This window comes from Mauremys reevesii, linkage group 21, assembly GCF_016161935.1.
Source record: "Mauremys reevesii isolate NIE-2019 linkage group 21, ASM1616193v1, whole genome shotgun sequence".
Taxonomy (NCBI): Eukaryota; Metazoa; Chordata; order Testudines; family Geoemydidae; genus Mauremys; species Mauremys reevesii.
This window is the reverse complement of record NC_052643.1, coordinates 6,139,164-6,161,447: the sequence shown is the minus strand read 5'-3', so window position 1 is coordinate 6,161,447 and position 22,284 is coordinate 6,139,164. Positions and strand designations below refer to the sequence as shown.

The 22,284-nt window shown below is 48.8% G+C and overlaps 1 protein-coding gene across 1 annotated transcript; it reads left to right on the top strand.

Moving 5' to 3' along the window:
- The first annotated feature begins 716 nt into the window (after window positions 1-716).
- On the top strand, window positions 717-14,184 carry LOC120388029. Its single transcript, XM_039509566.1, has 8 exons — window positions 717-815; window positions 1,561-1,705; window positions 2,247-2,353; window positions 2,987-3,127; window positions 9,388-9,415; window positions 9,747-9,926; window positions 11,818-11,924; window positions 13,938-14,184. Exons 1-8 carry the CDS (start codon window positions 776-778, stop codon window positions 14,078-14,080), a joined length of 891 nt encoding a protein of 296 aa, XP_039365500.1. The 5' UTR covers window positions 717-775; the 3' UTR covers window positions 14,081-14,184.
- Window positions 14,185-22,284: the final 8,100 nt, after the last annotated feature.

The window sequence follows — 22,284 nt, the reverse complement described above, 5'->3', positions numbered from 1 at the left end:
CTGGCCACTCATCTGGATCATCTTGAATTATGGACCTTGGAGAACAAGATCCACCTGGCTGGGGTAGCAGTGGGAGGGACAGGGTGGAGAATATAAGAGAAACCAGTGGCTAGCGCACATCAGGTGTTACTCCAGCTGCCAAGGTTTTCTCAAGCCCAGAGGAGGTGAGTGCTTTACAAAAGAGAATGCCCTCTAGTAGGGACCTTGCTACGCTGACTTCATTTACCTGGGAAGTGGTTAGGTATCATGGTGATTGGTGCAATAGATATTATTTACTGATCTTTTTCTTGCATTGTGGGATCAAGCAGCTGATGCCCATTCTGACAAGTTGCAGCTTCTGCTTGTGTCATTGTGGGTTATTCCTTCTAATTGGTAACCGGCCAGGAAAGCAGTCAACTAGTTCTCTGTACTTAGGACAGACTTTCTCTGTGCGTGTGGCCTACCCTTCACTGTGGCCGAGATTGGCTTTGGGACCTCGAGGTTCACTAAAGCATGTCTACACTGCAGCTGCGGGTGTAATTTCCAGCTCAGGCAGACACACCTGTGCTAGCTCTGATTGAGCTAGCATCCCAGACAGGGCTTTGACTCATTGTGACAAGTGGGTTCGTGCTCCAGAAGTTCGGACTTGCCTCTCTGTCCTCTCAGCAGCTTCCTGTGCAGCAGCCAGCTATCCGAAGCCTGCCTGCTAACGGGAGCAGATCCAGAGATCGAGACCACTGAGTTACTTGCCTGAGTGAAAGATCCGGGTGTTTCCTCTCCCAGGTCCTGCACAAAGATGAGGAATCTCTTTGCAGTCACCTTGCTAATCGCCTGCAGTGAGTACAGCAAACTGGTGACTCCCTAGTCCATGCTAATTACGCGATCGCCTCGGCTCTGTAACCAGCGTCCCCCCTCAGAGCAGAATCCCCAGCATCAGGGCAGCGCAAGTGAGGCTCAGTGCCTGGCACACCTGGCCGCAGCTTGGGGTCTGGACGTCGGGTTTACTCAGCCCTTACCGGGGCGAGGCCCATTGAAGTCACTGGGTGCTTTAGCCGAGTGAGGCATGAGTAAAGCCTCAGGCCCCACACAGCTCTGTAAGGGCAGGGGAGAGGGTAAGGTGTTCACCTTGCCCCTTGCATTGCTGCACAGGGGCCTCTGGCAATACAAGTCCCTGTGCTCCAGGGAAGGGCTGTGCATTCCCGCTCTCCCACAGGAGAGCAAGGGGGAGAAAGGGGGCAGGGAGGAGTTGGTGCCAGTCCCCAGAGCAAGAGCAAGAGCAGTGCAATTGTGGGAAGCGTCTATGCCGGTCTAAAGGCTGGAATGGGGATTGTGCAGCCCCTTTGCAAGGAACTCACCAGTAGAGGGCACAAGCTCTCTGGTGCCCCATGTAGAGCAGTGCAGCGCCACAGCACCCCCTAGCAAAGGGCTGTGGCATTAAAGCCACATGCTAACCCCCAGGATTCAGCTCAGCGTTCTTTCACCAACGCAGTGTGCTCACCACGTGCACTGACAACAGGAGAGGGGGAAGTGATCTTTCCTTTAGAGGAAACCATCCTTCCTAGTGCTCTTGCTGGTCTGCAGGTCTGTCCGGAACACAGGGGAGTCTTCTGGAGTTTCGAAAGATGATTAATCAAGCCACGAGAAAAAGTGCCATCCTCAGTTATTATGGGTACGGCTGCTACTGCGGGTCTGATGGCAGAGGGGAGCCAAAGGATGCGACAGATTGGTAAATTGCCACTAGATTTTTTTAAAAATATATCATTCCTCAAGCAGCACTGTAATCCCATACGACTGGTCACATGCACCTTTGCAAAACCCCCCGCCAAACAGAACACTCCCCTAGTCAAGCCCCAAGATTCATAAAGGGAAAAGTCCTCCAGATCTTGTCATGGTGAGAGAAGGGGCTGGTGCTTAACTATCCCTGTAAAGTGCAGTAGAGTTTACTATCAAGGGTCCTTTGCAGGAGACCGACTGGACGGAAAGTCTCTTAAGATGCTCACTGGCTTCTGCAGAAAGCTCAGTTTCTACCAGCTACTCACCAGGGCATTTCTGATCTTTAGTTATGGATCCTCAGATAGGGCCCTGATTCAGACATGAACAAATACATGTATTAGTGGGACTGTACCAGATATGTACAGTAAATCTAACAGATGCTTAGGCAATGGCCAGATATGCTTGCATAGAAAAGATCGGCTACACTGGATGATAGTCTCTTTCATTGCAAGCAGACCTTTGACCCGTACCTTTGCTCTTCCTTCTCCCCGGAGGTGCTGCCGAGCTCATCACTGCTGTTATAAAAGGCTAAAAGCTAGTGGATGTTATGGGAACAGACAGCGATATAGTTACACCTACAAGGACGGGGACATCCTGTGTGGTGAGTTCTCTCCCCTTGGTCTGGTTGGGATGTCCTCTGTTTCTACTCTCCAATCAGCACACTGGCCTGGTTCCTCGCCTTTCTCGCTCGGTGTCCTCCTTCCAAATGGCCAAATGTTATGGCCTTATCATTGATCCAGAAGAGAAGGGTTCGAAGGGGAGGGCAGCACCAGGGTCCCTGGAAGGACTCTGTGTCTCTCCCCTTGTGTCATGGACCCAAGAAGTGAATTAACGGCCCGTAGGTATTGGAGTTGCAATACCTTGATCAAGGCATCTTGATCAGGGCTTTCAAGGCATCTTGATTCCTTGAAAGCCCTGGTTCAGCTTCTGACCCAATGACTTTGGCCCCTTTTCCAGCTGATGTAGGTAAATTGGGGTCCACGCAGTTGACTGTAAGGGGGTGTTAGGAGCTCACTTTTTAAGATCTCATCCAATCAAATGTAACCTACCACCAGTATGAGTGAGGACGCCTGTAGCAGTACTTCATACCCACTTTGCACTCACACAGCCCGAGTGTAAGTGACTCCACAGGGCCAGTGGGGAGTCAGGCCCTGAGAATTAGTCACCTTCCTCCTCGTCGCAGCGATTGTCCCAGGAAAAACATGTGTGTGTCTCTCTCTCTCTGTCTTGGCAGCTTTGGGGAGCTGGTGCGAAGAACAGGTCTGTGACTGTGACAAGAGCACTGCTCTCTGCCTGGAAAGGAACCTGAAGACGTTCAACAGCCGCTACGTTCGCTACCGAGACAGCAAGTGCACAGGATTCACACCCAGGTGCTAGGGGCCACCCTGTCCCCAGCCCATCATTTTACTGACCACCCAGCTGACAAGAATTTGCACATGCTGTTTCCCCAGGACCAATGAGCCAGGAGTGGGACTGTAGAATGGACTGTGACCTCTGAGTGCTTTGCTATAGAGGACAAGAGAAATTCCAGGGAACTGCTTTTAAATAGTCCAGCAGCTCTACCTTAAAGCGGGTCACTAGAGCAGACCAGACCAGAAGAGAACCACATCAGATGGCCAATATAGGAAGGACAGTTGAGACACCGGACTGGTTCAATTCCTGGCTCTGGCACTGACTTCCTGTTTGACCTTGGCCAAGTGCAAATTTTTAAAGGCACTTAGGCACCTAACTCCCATTGGAAGCCATGGGAGTTAGGTGCCTAAGTACCTTTATAAAGCTGGGCTGTAATTACTCTATGCCTCAGTTTGCCCATCTGTAAAATGGGGATAATAGTCCTTTCTTTGCCTGTGTATGTAGCGTGTAAGGGACTGTCTCTTCCTATATGTTTGTACAGCACCTAGCATGATTGGGCTTTGAGCTCAGTTTGTCCCAGAAGTGCTACTGAGATATATATAATACTACAGTACTAAAAATGATGACTAGGGACCATTTGGTTGAACTGGGATTCTCCTAGGATTGCTGGCATAAGCTCCCCATTGTTTAATATTCTGGTTACGGGTTCATTTCCTTCACTTTAGTTCCCATGCTATTTCCTTTCCTTTGCTTCTAAATAAAGGTGAGCAGAACACCTTATTCTGCAGCACGGGACAGTCTGTTGAACTGATTTCCCCCCCACCACCTTTTTATATCTATATTAGAGCCGAGTTTGTGCAGCACAATGGGGCACTGCTCTGATTGGGTGTTGCTGTGAAGGCTAGTGCAATACTAATCACAAAGCAGCCCACTCTTACCTTCAGTTACAAGCATTGTCGGGAACCACTGGAGCCAAGAGACCTCTGGAATGGAAAGCAAAGGGCTGCCTGATCTCTACTCCTGGCATCAGCCCTCTTCTGTGGAAGCACCTCAGGCAAGGATGGGTGAGGCCACACACAGAGAGGGGTTCAGTTTTTACCCTGGGCAGGTACAAAGAGAAGATACTGCTTAATATTTTCCCCAGACCAGCAGAGAAATGTTCTGGGAACAAAAGCTCCTGTGTCCTTTCTGCCTTCCTATCAGCAGTATCTCTAGCAACAGCAAAGCAACACATACCCATGCAAAGGTGGAACTGCCTGGAGAGAACAGGGGGCTGGAAAATGCAAAAGGTTCCTGTGTTTGTGTTCATAAGGACTAACGCTCGAGGCATTAATACCCATTTTGGGTACCTCAGTGCATGCTTTGGCATGCTGCCTTGTGCTTTGGCACAGGAATAGTTTGCACACAAAACTCAGGCACTGAAGTCTGAAAAGCTGATCCAGGGGAACTCATTTTTAGTCACAGTCACACACACTGATCCTAGGAGGACAATGCACCTGATTTGCAAAACGTTCTGTGAAAACAGGCCCGTTGTTGAGACTCAAAATGTGGGGGAAACTTTGACTGCGGGGTAGTTTTGCATTTCACAGTGCAGCTCTCACCCCCCATTTGACCCACAGCAAAAACACATAAGAACATAAGAATGGCCGTACCGGGTCAGACCAAAGGTCCCTCTAGCCCAGTATCCTGTCTGCTGACAGTGGCCAATGCCAGGTGCCCCAGAGGGAGTGAACCTAACAGGCAAAGATCAAGTGATCTCTCTGCTGCCATCCATCTCCATCCTCTGACAAACAGGCTAGGGACACCATTCCTTACCCATCCTGGCTAATAGCCATTTATGGACTTAATCACCATGAATGTATCCAGTTCTCTTTTAAACCCTGTTATAGTCCTAGCCTTCACAACCTCCTCAGGTAAGGAGTTCCACAAGTTGACTGTGCGCTGTGTGAAGAAGAACTTCCTTTTATTTGTTTTAAACCTGCTGCCTATTAATTTCATTTGCTGACCCCTAGTTCTTGTATTATGGGAATAAGTAAATAACTTTTCCTTATCTACTTTCTCCATATCACTCATAATTTTATATACCTCTATCATATCCCCCCTTAGTCTCCTCTTTTCCAAGCTGAAAAGTCCTAGCCTCTTTAATCTCTCCTCATATGGGACCCTCTCCAAATCCCTAATCATTTTAGTTACCCATCTCTGAACCTTTTCTAGTGCCAGTATATCTTTTTTGAGATGAGGCGACCACATCTGTATGCAGTATTCAAGATGTTGGCATACCATCAATTTATATAAGGCCAATAATATATTCTCTATCCCCTTTTTAATGATTCCTAACATCCTGTTTGCTTTTTTTTACCACCTCTGCACACTGCGTGGACATCTTCAGAGAACTATCCACGATGACTCCAAGATCTTTTTCCTGATTTGTTGTAGCTAAATTAGCCCCCATCATATTGTATGTATAGTTGGGGTTATTTTTCCCAATGTGCATTACTTTACATTTATCCACATTAAATTTCATTTGCCATTTTGTTTCCCAATCACTTAGTTTTGTGAGATCTTTTTGAAGTTCTTCACAGTCTGCTTTGGTCTTAACTATCTTGAGCAGTTTAGTATCATCTGCAAACTTTGCCACCTCACTGTTTACCCCTTTCTCCAGATCATTTATGAATAAGTTGAATAGGATTGGTCCTAGGACTGACCACTGGGGAACACCACTAGTTACCCCTCTCCATTCTGAGAAGTTACCATTAATTCCTACCCTTTGTTCCCTGTCTTTTAACCAGTTCTCAGTCCATGAAAGGACCTTCTCTTTTATCACATGACAACTTAATTTATGTAAGAGCCTTTGGTGAGGGACCTTGTCAAAGGCTTTCTGGAAATCTAAGTACACTATGTCCACTGGATCCCCCTTGTCCACATGTTTGTTGACCCCTTCAAAGAACTCTAATAGATTAGTAAGACACAATTTCCCTTTACAGAAACCATGTTGACTTTTGCCCAACAATTTATGTTCTTCTATGTGTCTGACAATTTTATTCTTTACTATTGTTTCAACTAATTTGCCCGGTACTGACATTAGACTTACCGGTCTGTAATTGCCTGGATCAGCTCTAGAGCCTTTTTAAAATATTAGCATTACATTAGCTACCTTCCAGTCGTTGGGTACAGAAGCCGATTTAAAGGACAGGTAACAAACCCTAGTTAATAGTTCCGCAATTTCACATTTGAGTTCTTTCAGAACTCTTGGGTGAATGCCATCTGGTCCCGATGACTTGTTAACGTTGAGTTTATCAATTAATTCCAAAACCTCCTCTAGTGACACTTCAATCTGACACAGTTCCTCAGATTTGTCACCTAAAAAATACCGGCTCAGGTTTGGGAATCTCCCTAACATCCTCAGTCGTGAAAACTGAAGCAAAGAATTCGTTTAGTTTCTCTGCAATGCCTTTATCGTCTTTAAGCGCTCCTTTTCTATCTCTATCATCCAGGGGCCCCACTGGTTGTTTAGCAGGCTTCCTGCTTCTGATGTACTTAAAAAACATTTTGTTATTACCTTTGGAGTTTTTGGCTAGCCATTCTTCAAACTCCTCTTTGGCTTTTCTTATTACATTTTTACACTTAATTTGGCAGTGTTTATGCGCCTTTCTATTTACCTAACTAGGATTTGACTTCCACTTTTTAAAAGATGCCTTTTTATCTCTCACTGCTTCTTTTACATGGTTGTAAAGCCACGGTGGCTCTTTTTTAGTTCTTTTACTGTGTTTCTTAATTTGGGGTATACATTGAAGTTGGGCCTCTATTATGTTGTCTTTAAAAAGTGCCCATGCAGCTTGCAGGGATTTCACTTTAGTCACTGTACTTTTTAATTTCTGTTTAACTAACCCCCTCATTTTTGCATCATTCCCCTTTTTTAAATTAAAGGCCACAGTGTTGGGCTGTTGAGATGTTCTTCCCACCACAGGGATGTTAAATGTTGTTATATTATGGTCACTATTTCCAAGCGGTCCCGCTATAGTTAGCTCTTGGACCAGCTCCTGCACTCCACTCAGGACTAAATCGAGAGTTGCCTCTCCCCTTGTGGGTTCCCGTACCAGCTGCTCCAAGAAGCAGTCATTTAAAGTATTGAGAAATTTTGTCTCTGCATTTCGTCCTGAGGTGACATGTTTCCAGTCAATATGGGGATAATTGATATCCCCCACTATTATTGAGTTCTTAATTTTGATAGCCTCTCTAATTTCCCTTAGCATTTCCTCATCACTATCACTGTCCTGGTCAGGTGGTCGATAATCGATCCCTAATGTTATATTCTTATTAGAGCATGAAATTACTGTCCATAGAGATTCTATGGAACATGTGGATTCGCTTAAGATTTTTACTTCATTTGATTCTACATTTTCTTTCACATATAGTGCCACTCCCCCCTGCATGACCTGTCTGTCCTTCCGATATATTTTGTACCCTGGAATGATTGTGTCCCATTGATTGTCCTCAGTCCACCAGGTTTCTGTGATGCCTATTATATCAATATCCTCCTTTATCACAAGGCACTCTAGTTCACCCATCTTATTATTTAGACTTCTAGCATTTGTGTACAAGCACTTTAAAAACTTGTCACTGTTTGTCTGCCCTTTTCTGATGTGTCAGATTCCTTTTTATGTGAATGTTTCTTGTCTGATCTGGCCCTTACATTATCCTCTTCCATCCTCTGTTCCTGACTATAACCTAGAGAATCTCTATCAATAGACTCTCCTCTAAGAGAAGTCTCTGTCCAATCCACATGCTCCTCTGCAGCAGTCGGCTTTCCGCCATCTCCTAGTTTAAAAACTGCTCTGCAACCTTTTTAATGTTTAGTGCCAGCAGTCTGGTTCCACTTTGGTTTAGGTGGAGCCCATCTCTCCTGTATAGCCTCCCCCCATCCCAAAAGTTTCCCCAGTTCCTAAAGAATCTAAACCCCTCCTCTCTACACCATCGTCTCATCCACGCATTGAGACTCTGAAGCTCTGCCTGCCTACCCGGCCCTGCGCGTGGAACTGGGAGCATTTCTGAGAATGCCGCCATAGAGGTCCTGGATTTCAGTCTCTTCCCTAGCAGCCTAAATTTGGCCTCCAGGACGTCTCTCCTACCCTTCCCTATGTCTGGTACCTACATGTACCATGCCCACCGGCTCCTCCCCAGCACTACACATAAGTCTGTCTAGATGCCTCGAGAGATCCGCAACCTTCGCACGAGGCAGGCAAGTCACCATACGGTTCTCCCGGTCATCACAAACCCAGCTATCTATGTTTCTAATGATTGAATCTCCCATTACTAACACCTGCCTTTTTCTAGTAACACAAAGGCCCAGTTCCTCAAAGGACCACTAGGAGTTAGGTGCCTAACTACCTTTGCGGATCTGGGCGTTATCCCCTATGGCAATGGTGTCCGGGAACCACAGAGACACCGTCTCATAACAAATACATTTTGATAAGAATTGTAAATATTTGCACCTCCTGTAGTTTAATGAGGAGTGAAGATATGGAACAGCCATATAACCAACAGCAGTTAGTACTGGGCTCTCTGTAAGGGTTAGTGCTTTCTGTAGCTGGACGGTTATTTTCGTTTCTACCCTCTCTCAACTGAAATGAAGTGTTTGCTTGGCATCCCTTTACTTCTCCTGGTCTGTAAGTAAATACCCATTCTGTGGCATGTTTTTAACTCTCCTGATTTTCCTGGAAACTCCGACATTGCCTAGAAGCTGCTGTCGTAAAAAGCCATAATGGTTTGCTTGAGACAAAGTAGTCTTGTGCAATGATGTGCAAACGGGGGCGGGGGGGTGCAAGAGGTTTGCAGGGGTAACAAAGAAACTGGGATCCTGCGGGTGTTGCAGGACCTGCTGCCGTAATTGCAGGAGCGGGATCAAAATAGAGTGGGTATTGCATGGCGGGACGGGAGTGGGATTGAAAAAATAGTCCTCCCGCACCGCAGACAACAACAACGCCCCGGCCAGCAGCTGCCGCTCTCCAGCTGCCCAGCTCTGAAGGCAGCGCCGCTGCCAGCAGCAGCACAGAAGTAAGGGTTTACTTCAGATTACAACTAATGGGCAGGCGGGTGCACCGAATGCCGCAAATGGTAAGGAGACTGGAGACTGGGGGGCGTGACTGGAAAAGTTTGCCCACCGCTGGTCCAGGGGATGCGGCCCTGGGCTGGAACCCTAGAGAACTGGGTTCTAGTGCTGACTCTGCCACTGACGGCTGTCCTGTGCCTCTGGTTCCCCCTACGTCTGTCTTATCTCCTCAGCTTGGGAGCTACCCAGGGAAGATGCTGTGTACGTACAGAGTGCAGCCCAACGGGGGTGCCAGCTTTAGGCACAATTAACTTTACCTGCATCAGGTCAGGAAATGGTTCTCATCTCTGGCGCTCCCTCCATTCTGCAGAGGACTCTGCAGCCCTGGTGTGGAAAGGGCTCACAGTATATAGGAGGGACATGGGAGCTGTGGGTGAGATTCATGATTAGAGCCCTGCGTTCTGAGGGGATGGAGCCCCCCCACACGTTAGGTAATTCAACCCCTGCCTACAGAATGATCAGAGAACCAGGAGCGAGATGCAGTGGGACTGACATGGGAGGCAGGGGGTGTTTTTCCCTCATGTCCCTTTAGACACAGTTTAATTATCCCCAGCTCTTTGGTTGCAGTCCTGCCGTTGGCATGCAGTAACCTGATTCAGTTTGCGGACATGATTAAGCAGATGACTGGGAAAAACGCCCTTCTGAATTACAATACGTACGGATGCTACTGTGGACTGGGAGGATCCAAACAGCCACTAGATGCGACCGACTGGTAAGTCAGAGCATAGCCGCTAAGGGCACTGGGAAGTGCTACCACCGTTCAGCGCCCACACTGCCCTCCTCCCCTCCAGAATTGGAGTCGTCAGCATGGCCTTTGATTTGTTAGCAATGCAACAAGTGGTCAGAGCACAGGACTGGGAATGAGGCGACCTGGGTTCAATCTGCCCACGGGTAAAATGAGGTTACTGCATGTCCACTATTATAGACTCATAGACTTTAAGGTCAGAAGAGACCATTATGATCATCTAGTCTGACCTCCTGCACAACGCAGGCCACAGAATCTCACCCATCCACTCCTGAAACAAACCCCTAACCTATGTCTGAGTTACTGAAGTCCTCAAATCGTGGTTTAAAGACCACAAGGTGCAGAGAATCCTCCAGCAAGTGTCGAGCTTTAAGACGCTTGGTAGATACCCACAAAAGATCATTGTGATGATTATTTAGTTCAGTAGCAATCAGTGTGATGACCCCCACCCCCAAGGAGTAACTATTCTGTCCGCGTGCATTGTATAACTAATGGCATTTACTTTCAAAACCCAGTGGCATGCCAGGAATTCAGAGAAGGGGGGGTATTTCAAGGGAATCAAGGAACTGCAAAGGGAGATTGGCTCCAAAACCTGCTTCTGGCTCACTTGTTCTTCCACCTTCGGGAATGCTGTCATTGATATAAGACTCCGCCATGTCTCTCAGCTATGCAGGCGAACATCAAGTCCGAGGGACACATAGGTCTGTGGAGTCCAAAAATAATCTCATAAGGAGAGTAAGGGACAGTTGAATGCCAGCAGGTGTTATATGCAAAGACAACAGAAGGTGTCTTCATATCCCAGTCTTGGTCTTTGCTGACTCTATATCCAAGCAAGGTGATGTGACTCCTCACAAACTGATATTTGTTTAGTACAGATTTAAACCCTGGTTCCTTAGGCAGACCTAGAATCCATACCATGCCTACCAGACGTCCCGACCACATTTTGTGGGAACAAATGAAGTCATCTAAGTATGTGAGGATGTCTTCAGTTCTCAAAGCTTGGGCAAGGACAGTCACCTGCCTCTGAAATGCCCCTGCGTGTTCATGAGTCTGAAAGGCAGTCTGCCGAATTGAAACAACCCATAGCATGTCACCAAGGCAGTTTGTTCTCAAACCTCAGCTGCCACTTTAATCAGATGGTATCCAGATACCAAATCAAAACTACTCACGTATTTTACTCTTGGGATTTTATTCATTTGAATGTATCTGATCTGAGGGGCAGTTGCTAGCTAGTTTGAACTGTCTGTGAATTAAGGCTCCTGTAGTCAACATACATCCTCCAGTCTCCATTGGGCTTTTTCACAACTACAGTTGAGGATGCTCAAGGTGATGCAGATTGCTCAAGGAGGCCCCCCCCCTCCAGCACACAAACAGGCTCTTTCAACCCTACCTGATCTGCTGTCTGCACTGATCACGCCGGCATACCTACAAAAGCATAGGCCTCTGACTGGAGATCAAATCTCTCCTGAGAACACTGGGTAATGACTCAGCTACCAGACATTAGTTACAGCAGAGAAACAGGAAATCGATCAAAGCCAATGCTGCATTGTTGGGAGGCAAACAGTGAGCCGCATTGAATCATCCCCTTTGTTGGAGCTCCTCGGAAGGTGAATGGCAAGGGCATGTGTTTAACTCCACTTTCCCCGGGGGGCCCTGAATGAAAACAGGGAGGATGTTCTGCTAGATTGTGAGCCCTTCGGGGCAAGCCTTGGTCTCGCTGGGTGCACACAGCATTTACCCCCCTGGTGCTCTGATCTCATTTAGGGACCCTGTGTGCTACCATAATTCAAATAGCAACTAGTCATGTTTTCCCTGCCGCCCCCCAGCGCCGTACTAACGCTGACTCTGTTCATACCAGGTGCTGTCATGCCCACGACTGCTGCTACAGCAGGATGGAGGCACGTGGCTGTAAGCCCAAAACGGAATCCTATTCTTACTCCATCCAGTCGGGCAACATAGCCTGCAGTAAGTGAGAATGTACAGACCAAGCATGAACTGAAGGGCTTCGCTCTCCGGAGAGACAGGGCCGGTGCAAGGATGTTTCGCGCCCTAGGCGAAACTTCCACCTTGCGTCCTCCCCCGTCCCCGAGTCCCCGCCCTGAGGCGCCCCCCCGCCCCGCGGCAGCTCCCCCCTCTGCCCTGAGGCGCCTCCCTGCGGCAGCTCCCCCCCTCCGCCCTGAGGTCCCCCGTGACAGCTCTCCCCGCCACCCTGAGGCGCTCCCCGCGGCAGCTCCCAACCCCACCCTCTGCCCTGAGGCACTCCCACAGCGGCAGCTCCCACCCCACCCTCTGCCCTGAGGCTCCCCACCCCTGCGGCAGCTCCACCCCTCCACCCTGAGGCACTCCCAGTGCGGCAGCTCCCCACCCCACCCTCTGCCCTGAGGCTCCCCACCCCTGCGGCAGCTCCACCCTGAGGCACTCCCAGTGCGGCAGCTCCCCACCCCACCCTCTGCCCTGAGGCACCCCCCCATCCCAGCTCACCCCTGCTCTGCTTCCTCCCCAAGCACGCTGTCGCTGCTTCACTTCTCCCGCCTCCCAGGCTTGCGGCGCCGCGGGAGAAGTGAAGCAGCCACGGCGTGCTCGGGGAGGAGGCGGGCAGGGGTGAGCTGGGGCGGGGAGTTCCCCTGCGTGCCGCCCCCGCCCCTTACTTGCTGCAGGCAGCCCTCCCCGCACTCCCCTGCCCCAGCTCCCTCCGCCTAAATGCCAGCGGCGACTGGGGCGGCCGAAGATCCGGCTGCCGCGGTTGCTGATGAAGAAAATGGCGCCCCCCCATATCCTAGCGCCCTAGGCGACCGCCTAGGTCACCTAAATGGTTGCACCGGCCCTGCGTAGAGACAGGCAGTCTCTGGGCCTCGCTCCTCCTGAGCACCCTGGAGACTAGCAGGCTGGAAAATGCCATTCAGCTGGCTACCAAGTGGAATGTGCTTGAAATAGGGAGCAGGCTGTGCAAATCCTGGTGGTGAGGATTCTTCAGGTGATTGGTTAAGCAAGACAAGCTTCCCTACGGGTGAAACTCACCCCACCCAGAGGGGTCAGGCCGAGGGCCTCCACGCTGTTTCTGCCCCATTTATGCCCTGTTTTAAAAACTTAAGCGGCGCAAAGACCTTTTGGTGGCCCCACGCTCTGGGGTGAATTTCACCCTGAGCTGAGTACAGGCCCAGGGCCCTGCTGCGCCCGAGGGAAATACTTTTTCTGGAGCAACTCGGAGAAGTTGGCAAACAGGGAGGCTGCGCGCTCCCAGCTGTGTCACATGCAGCGTGATGTCTGGCTGTTGTCTATTGCCAGGAGGCACTCACCCAGGGAAATCCAGCTGTACATAGGAATCCGGGACAGGGAGCAGAAGCTAAACGCCAACCTTCTGCTCCAATAGTGCGGTGGGGCCCGTGCAGGGCTCCAATATGAAGGCTAGGCACTGTTAAGCGATTTCAAGGTCTTGCATGAGACTTCGCTGGTGCATAGGAGACGTGCCGGCCTTCTGCAGCAGGGTGAATTTCACCCTCTGTGCAAGGAAGGAACTGAGCACATTCCTCAGCACCGCGTGTGCCCGGCTGCTTTGCCGCCAGCACAAAGCGGGGTGCTCCAGGCCGGCTCGCATCGTTCCAATCTTCTCAACAGCAGCATTTTCAAAACGAACAGAGAGACGTTCACCGCAGGCCCCCTGCACCTAGTTACGGAGTCGTGAGCTTCCTGTTTGGTAGGAAGCTCTATGCCCCATCTAGGTTGTTATCACAGACACCTCTGTAAAGCAGCAGCAGAACTGGTAGGCAAGGGGCCGAGTCCAAACCCACTGCAGGCCAGAGAAAGGCTCCCATGGGCTTTGGATTGGGCCCAAGTGACTTTCCCACACATACGCTGGCTTAGCTGCAGTGATGAGGCATGTGATGAGAGGATCTGCATATGCTCCAGCAGTCGATTCAAGAGAATTGCCCCAGGCTCTACTGTACTGTTCTCATGCGTCCCTGCTGGTTTATTTTTCAGGTGGGAGAACCGACTGCCAGAAGCAGATCTGTGAATGTGACAAGGCTGCGGCGCTGTGTTTCAAAAAGACCGCCGGTACCTACAACAAAAAATATCGCAATTACTCAAACCTGCGCTGCAAGGGAACCTCTCCCCGGTGCTAGGCCCACAGCTGCCCTAGTCTCCGTGCTGTGCAGTCCCAGCCCCATCTCTTTCCCGCGCTAGGTGCTGTTCCTTTTTCGGCAAGCTGTTCCAAGTTCCGGCAGCATTCCTCAGCAGGGTTCTGAGCCTTTCCATTGACTTCAATGGACTTTGGACCAGGCCCTGTAAGTACAAGCCATACCTGCCCCTCCTAGTAAAAATAAAAGACAGCTTCTAAATTGCAACCAGTGTTTTCAGCTTCTACGAATCAGCGTGAAATTCCAGCAGCTCTGCTTACCGGCCCGGGCCATTTTGTATGATTTAACTGCTGATGGAATATCTGAAATAAACCTTAGCATACCTATAGCCCTCTTGTGTCCTGTTATACCGAGCTGAGCTCTCTCTCGCTCCCTTCTCCAATGGAGCCGTTAACCAGGCAGCACTGCTAGGCAGCTGCAGCGAGGTTTGGTTTTAGTGCCAAGTCTTAAGGCCTTCGCTACACTTGAGAATTACAGCGCAATAAAGCCACCCACAGCGCTGTAACTCACTCCCCGTCCACACTGGCAAGGCACATACGGCGCTGTATCTCCCTGGCTACAGCGCTGCAGGTACTCCACCTCCGCTGCTGCAGAGTGGCTGAGATGCTGATGCTCCAGAGTAAACGGGGAGTAACCTTATTACGCAGTGATTGACCTCCGGAAACTCCCCATAATCCTTTTAGGGGACGGTTCCTCTCTTTGTTTTGTGGTGAACTCCGGGCTCTGGGAGCTGCTTATCAAAAAAACAAATCCAGCTCCCATTTGCTGGGAATGAGCAGAGGCAGGCAGGGGGGGGCCCCTTTGGAACGCCCACAGCTCCTGTTTGCTTGAAGAGAGAGGCGGGGCGGAGGGGAAGGGTCTCTTTTGGGGAGCGGCTGCTTATCTGGTCTGTGAGAAAAAAACCAAACAGCTGCTCTTTGCTTTCAGTGAGGGAGGGAGGGGTGGGGGAGGGGGTCGGACCTTGCAAGGCAGCTGCTGACACAGTGTCAGCTCCAAAAATCCACTTTCTCCCCCACCCGACACGCTCCCTGTCACACTCCGCCCCCCCCTTTTGAAAAGCACGTTGCAGCCACTTGAACACTGGGATGGCTGCCCATAATGCACCGCTCCCAATGCCGCTGCAGATGCTGCAAATGTGGCCATGACAGTGCGCTGGCAGCTGGCAGTGTGGACAGACTGCAGCGCTTTCCCTACTCAGCTGTGCGAAGACAGGTTTAACTCCCAGCGCTGTACAGCTGCAGGTGTAGCCATACCCTCATTTAAGACCAGCTCATTTAAGACCCTCGTTGATCCAGAGCCAAAGGGGGTGGCTACATGGGCTTGCAACTGTACAGTGGGAAAAGCTGCAGAACTGGAATACTTGACTCAGGACCTCGAGGCAGAGTCCAAGTGCAGCTAAGTCAGGCTTCCCTGGGCTTTGGATCAGGCCCAAAATGAATGTACAAGCTGGGCTGGGGAGATTAACTATGTGCTGGAGCGTGATTGGCTGCATAAACCCCACACATGGGTTAACTGATGCCTGAGCCCAATCAGGCCACTGGGCAGCACCTGGAGGGGTGTTAGGCAAAACTGGTGATCCAACCCAGCTGGGGAGGAGTGGGGTCTTCATAAAAGAAGGAGCACAGGGAGAAAACAGGCCAGGCAGGAGACCAGCTGGTAGTTTCCTCTCATGGGCTAAAGGCTGAGAGAAGCCTGGAGCCAGAACAAGAGATGGAGGAAGTCGGGGGGGAGGAGATACCCTGAAATAAGAGCAAGGAAGGACTTTGCAGGCATTAGGCTGAGCCGCAGCAAGAAGCCTGGAGGAAGGAGGGTGTGGGACTGGGAAAGGAAGCCTGGGAAGCTGAGGGTGTCAGGGAAGGCCACTAGAGACAGGGCAACAGGAGATGGTGAGTCCCACTGCAGCAGGCCTGAAAGAGGGTTTAGTACAGAGCTGACAGACCGAGGGACGACCAAGCTGGCAGGAGAGGAGCGTTTCTCCCCATGGCGAGCCCGAAACAGGGTTGGGTAAAGTCCTGGGAGTTAGTTGAGTGGGCCTAGAAGTACTTGAGCTTTCTTTGCGTGATCTACATCGACGATTCCAGGTGAGGACCCTGTGGGTCTTCGTTAACCCCCAGAGAGGGGTTGAAGAAACTGGAACGTGGGTGGAGAACCCGGAAAGGGGTGTGGCACTAAAACGGGACCTGGCTAGAGAGCTGAGTTGCAAAAAGAGGCAGGTCACCACAGAACCAGGAACAACTGTCAGCAGCGGGTGCCGGAGAGGGAGGCTGCTCCGCCACACCCAGCCACGAGGAGGCGTCCCAGAGGTGAGTCAACCCTTCCACGTGGCCATTTCATGTTCTAAAATATTTTGTGCAAAGACTTAAATGACATTCCGCTAGCTCAGTTACAACCACCTCCTCTGCCCTGTCCCCATGAAGGAAAGAAGTGCTCTTTAAAATCGAGTTAGCTTAATGGAGTTACCGTAACATGATAGGAAATCTCCTCTCACACCCATGTGGACACAGTTTAACACCTTTACACCTGTGCCAGCTGGCTGCGTGGCTGCCCCACAAGGCTAACTCCACTGAACTCACTCAATTTTAAAAGCACCCTTCTTCAGGGTCCAGACAGACCCATCCAGCATCACCAGCGTTATTCCCAAGCACTCTGATGTAGGGAGACAGGCCCCCACAATCATGAGATTTGCATCACAATCAAGAGATTTTAAAAATAACAACATTGGGGCCTTTTTATTGCCCTTCTGGCTTTTCAGCGTTTAGGGTTCAGGTTTCCAGGCTTTTCTCTAGAACCATGAGACCTAGAAAGTTACTTTCTCTTCAACTTCCCTGGGGGACTCCTTTTAATAATCAAAGGATTGGCTGGATAACATCAGCTCCTCGCAGTTGTTCATGTCTCCTCTATGGAAAGACACATACAATAACTGCATTATTTATTTTGACATGCTGCCTAACCTCTTAGGCCCCAAGTTAACACTGGGATGTAAAGTGGGGAAATAGATTGTGAAACTGCTGTTTGCTGGTGGGTTAATGAGCTAACAGAACACCTGTATTACAAACATTTTATTAGCCAGGGGTATGTTACAGTTCATGCTGCAGCTAACAAAGTTTGTAAGGGGGAGGAACATGAATGGATGAATCAGACACTTGAGAAATCATCTCTGTGGTTTCTTAAGCATGGGGTGCTTTGAGGTGAAATCACTGAATTCATGATGGGGAATGGTCACATTCATTTGGGTAACTCTATCTAGGGTTTATTCTGGATTCCTCTCTGTTGAGGCTGACCAGGAAGGTGTCATGCAGATTGATTCAGTTTTGCTTTCTGTCCTGAGTAAAGTGCACAAAAGCCACATGCAACTTAAAAGGGTGAGAATTAATGTCACTTTCAGCTAGGGTGACCAGACGTCCTGATAAAATCAGGACCGTCCCAATATTTGGGTGGTTATCCCGCGTCCCGACTGATCTTTGGTCGGGATGCAATTTTTCCTGATATTTCGCTCCGCTTGCAGCATTCGGGTTTTTTTGTTTGCTCCGCCGCTCTGCATGTTAGGGGTATGTTCAAATCCCTAAACCGGGCTTTCATTGACTGCATTTTTTGTTTAGTTTCATGGCAATATTATTGTTGATTTACGGCCCAATCCTGTAAACACTTGCACGTCAGTAACTTTGCACACAAGTAGTCTCACTGATACTTCATAACCTACTGGTGAACACAACATGGTACATACTGAAACAACAAGGTCTTCAAAGATATTTAAGCTCCTTCCTTCAATTCATTTCAGTGGAAGTTGGCAGCCTAAGACCTTTGGGGATCTGGGCCTCGGTATCTGGATGTAGCAGCATTATTGTGTTAGAGATTTAGTGGGGAATGAGATTCAATCGTCAGGCGCTGCTATCGAATCTTTGAGAGGCCAGGAGAGAGCACTGCTTTGGGAAGGTGAATTCCAAGCTGTGTAAGGAGTTCACTGTGGAGTAGTGAGGTTCTAGTGTACATGGGAAATCTGCCATCAAAAGCATCAACTCTCTCTGACACCAAGTGAGCGTTTAGATACTATCAAATATTTAGAATCCGGGAATGACCTCCACTTAAGTGACTAACTTCAATTCTTTCTTGGCTTGAGTAGAGAACACTTCCTTGCCAAACAATACCACCAAGGGATGCATCCTTACAAGGAAAGAGGGTTTGTTTTCTTGGAGTCTCATGAGATAAATATTGTACCAGAGGCACTGAAAGACTGAAGGGAATTGAGTTCTGAAGGGGTTGGAGGGACTGTCTTATGAAGAGAGGTGAAAAGATTCAGGGGACTGGATTCTCCATTGCCCTGCATGTCTTCAGGTCATTTACACCAGCGTGAAGTGGGTATTAAAAGCCGCTAATTCCATTTGGTTGCATTTTATATCTACTTTGCACTGGTGTAGATGAAGACACATGGTTCTGGGCATGCGTAAACATTAGTGATATTGGAGCAAACATGAAATCTGAATTCCCAGTGATTGTGAATCAGACTGGACATCAGGATAGGTTCCAAGACCAGAGACAGTGTGGTCCAGTACGTAGGGTACTGAAGTGGGGTTTGAAGAGATCTGAGGACTGTACTTGGATCTGCTGCCAAATCAGTCCAGTTCTGCTGCCCCGCTGCTCACAGGTCTTTAACCTGTGATGAGCTGGGGCCTCCATTTCCCCTCCCACTTATTCTCTGCCTTGGCTGTTCAGACTGCGAGCTCTTCAGAGCAGGGATGATCTCTCACTAGGTTTGTGCTAGGCGCTGTACAATGGGACCCTGATCTCAGTGGGACATGCAGCCACTACTGTAATACAAATAGTAACAGAACTAGCAGATACGGGGTCTTGTCCCCAGGCCCCCAAACACTGGCATGTTATCCCTTCTGAATATGATCACCATTTTTTGCCTCATGATTTCCCCTGAGGCAATCTCTGCACAGAGTGTATCATGCTGAACTGCAGGGTCCCCTCTGCAGGTGGGTGGGAGAGCTGGAGCCAGCTCGGGAGCATCCAGCTGAGTTGAAGCAGCAAGGGGGGCTGGCGTAGAACCCTCTCCAGGAGAGGAGCGACGCTTCAAAGGGGTTTGGACATGGCAGCTTGTCTGTAGCTGTGCTAGATTCCTTTGATCTGACAAGTGCAGTAGCGAGGAGCTGTTTGTATTACAGAACTGTTCAGAGATCAGGCCTACCTTCATTCACTGGTAATTGGTTTGTGGTATTGTCACTGAATGAAGTAACGTAACTCATGGATTGGCTTGTAAACCATGATCATTAGTGGTGGTCTTTGAGCAGGTCTAGTACAGATGTAGGAAAATCTTGGATGTTTGACATAGATAATTTCCTGGATCTACAGCGCAAGAGTAACTTGTTTTACGGTTAGCACCCAGCAATGCTTAGATTTTTCATACCCCATAGAACTTAGCCCTGGTCTACACTGGGGGCGGGGGGAAGAAATCGATCTAAGTTATGCAACTTCAGCTACATGAATAACGTAGCTGAAGTTGACATACTTAAACCTACTCACCACAGTGATTCAATTGCTGCCGCTCCCCCGTCGACTCCTTTGACAGGAGAATGCTCAGGGATCGATTTATCGCGTCTAGACTAGATGCGATAAATTGACTCCCATTGGCTCGATTGCTGCCCACAGATCCGGTGGGTAGTGTAGACATACCCTTAGAGGGTAGTTTAAGACACGAAGGTGGTAATCCTAGAACTACGTCACTATGGAAAAGTGTACGCAATCCATGCCCTGCTCTAGCTTTTCTGCTGCAGGGTTGTTAATTTGGCCCTCGTAATAGCACAATACCATTGTGGGAAGGGGTGGCAAAATGGAGCTAGCCAGCTTCTGAATAGAGTTGGTGTTGCACAGTTCATGCTTGCCTCCCATTGGGCTGGTCACTTAGTGTGTCTGTTCTTCCTCTGTAAAATGTAGATAACACCACTGCTACCACTGGGTGTTGAGGATAAATACACTGAACACTGAGACACTCCCATACTATAATAATGGGGACCAGATCAGAACCAGAGAGAATCAGATTGCTTGGGTGTGTTGGCTAGTACATTCTTACTCAACAAAATGAAGTGAGCCAGCTTTTAGTAAATCTGAAAATTTTGCCTTTAATCTGTACTTGAGCAATATACAAAAATCCATTCTCACAGTTCATGGCACATCTTTGCAGCTTCTATTGCACTATGTATTCAATTAAGAGACAGACATTTGGTTTGCCAGGGGCAGAAGCCCCACAGAATGCTCTGAAGTAGGAAGGAAAAGAAGATCCCTACTCAGTTTCAACAGAATCCAAGGGAAATTAGGAACAGCTGGAGCATTACTATAGATGCAAATACTACAGGTCATGTGACTTTTCTAATATTCAGGCACTGCAGATGAGGTAAAACCACTGGTAAGTCAACAGATGGACTGACCGCCCTCCAAGGAGGGTTAAGGTATCACCAGAAAGAAACTAGAATTAGTGCACAGCTAAAGACAGGGGACACTCCCTGCCACTTACACTCGAACCCAAGCCTGCTTTTGTTACCATGTGCAACCTCCAGCCAAGCGTTTATTACTTTCAGTGTAATTTAACTGCTGTGGGGGGTATTTTCTCTTTACGCTTCCTGGAGGAAGGTAGTGGATTGGTAGCATTAAAGAACAATTGACCACATGCTCAACCTGCACAGTTTGGCAATAACTGCTTGTCTACACTTACAGTGCTGTAGCGCATAATGAAGATGACACCTATGCCGATGGGGAAGCTCTCCTGTCAGCATAGGTACTCCACCTCCCCGGGAGGCAGTCGCTATGTTGATGGGAGAAGCCCATAGCATGGGCTACAGTGGGGACTCGGTCAGTGTAACTAACAGTTATACAGACATAGGCTTGGTTTACATTACCAATTTAACTCCATCAAAGTCAGTGGAGCTATGCAAGTTTCCACTCCTGAGCTAACCCTCTATCCAAATAGGTATATCACAAGCAGCCGTAGTAAAAGCTTCAATGTTTGCTAAACGTCTCTTGAAGGACTCCAGAGGTAATCAATATTCAGTCAGTCCCCGGCCTCCAAGTGCCCATGATGATCGTGCCCATCTTTCTAGCAGGACTGAAACTTATTCAGTTCACCTCGGCCCCTAAACTACCATTTATCTGCATCCAGAGAGATCTAGAGTTGGAAGTCTCCATATTCCACGGCCTATCCTGAGCTATTTAAGTCCCCATCTAGCATTAAGCCCAATGAGTTTTGTACAAAGTAGCCACCTTGATAAAACCAGAGGATTCTCGAGCAGCAGGCTTCTTGGATGGGGATGGTCTCTGCTACATGGGTGGGAACTGATGTTAATGTATGATGGCAAGGGGGAAATGGCTGAGCTCATCACCTCAGTGCAAAGACACCCAATGCCATGTAGCACAGTTGACTCCATACCAAAGAGCTTGACAATAAAAGCTATAAGGGAATGAACCCAACTCATTCGCTGCTCATTTTCCTGCTGATCTTCTCCCTGTGAAGGCTATTCACAGTCTGCCACCTAGAGGGCAACTGCCAAATCTTTAGCCAACAGGCACGAAAGCAAGGTCCTGGAGGAACAAAGTACAGGGAAACAAGAACAGGAGTACTTGTGGCACCTTAGAGACTAACAAATTACAGGGAACTCATCTGCCAGAGATGTTCTAGATCTTAAAGGCAGGAGCATTTCCATCAGCCAGACCAGAGAGTCTATACCACAGAGGGCAGGAGAGTTTGGGACCCTCAACTACTGCAGGTTGGATTTCTTGGCACAGCTTGCTGGACTGAAGTTGAGTGCTTTCACAAAACAATCAGCCCAGTGCAATAAGAGCTTTGTTTAGTTCATTTACACTTGCAATAGAAAATGCTTTCATCTGCCTATTCAGTTTCAGGTACCATAGTTAAGTCTTTGAATGTATGATCACTCTTCCCCCTGCCACTAAAAATCTGGTAGCTCTGCATGAAAAAGCCAGCCCGATGAATCTCTTCAAGAACAAGATTGAACTTTACAGGGTCAGTGATGGAGGCAGCTTCTGTGCTTATGGTAGAAGCAACCGTCATCTAGTTGTTCTGAAAGAAAATATAGCTACTGTCTCCTACCCCTCATCCAGAATTGGATGGACAAACAATCCTCTAATCAGCTCTGACTCAAGAAAAAGCTACATGATTCACAAAGAATATCAAGAAT

Excerpts from the sequence above, each read along its gene's own strand:
- LOC120388029 (XM_039509566.1), top strand. The coding sequence starts at position 776 with ATGAGGAATCTCTTTGCAGTCACCTTGCTAATCGCCTGCA. Across the intron at positions 816-1,560 it reads CACCTTGCTAATCGCCTGCA|GTCTGTCCGGAACACAGGGG; the intron begins GTGAGTACAGCA and ends GCTGGTCTGCAG. Across the intron at positions 9,416-9,746 it reads CTACCCAGGGAAGATGCTGT|ACACAGTTTAATTATCCCCA; the intron begins GTACGTACAGAG and ends ATGTCCCTTTAG.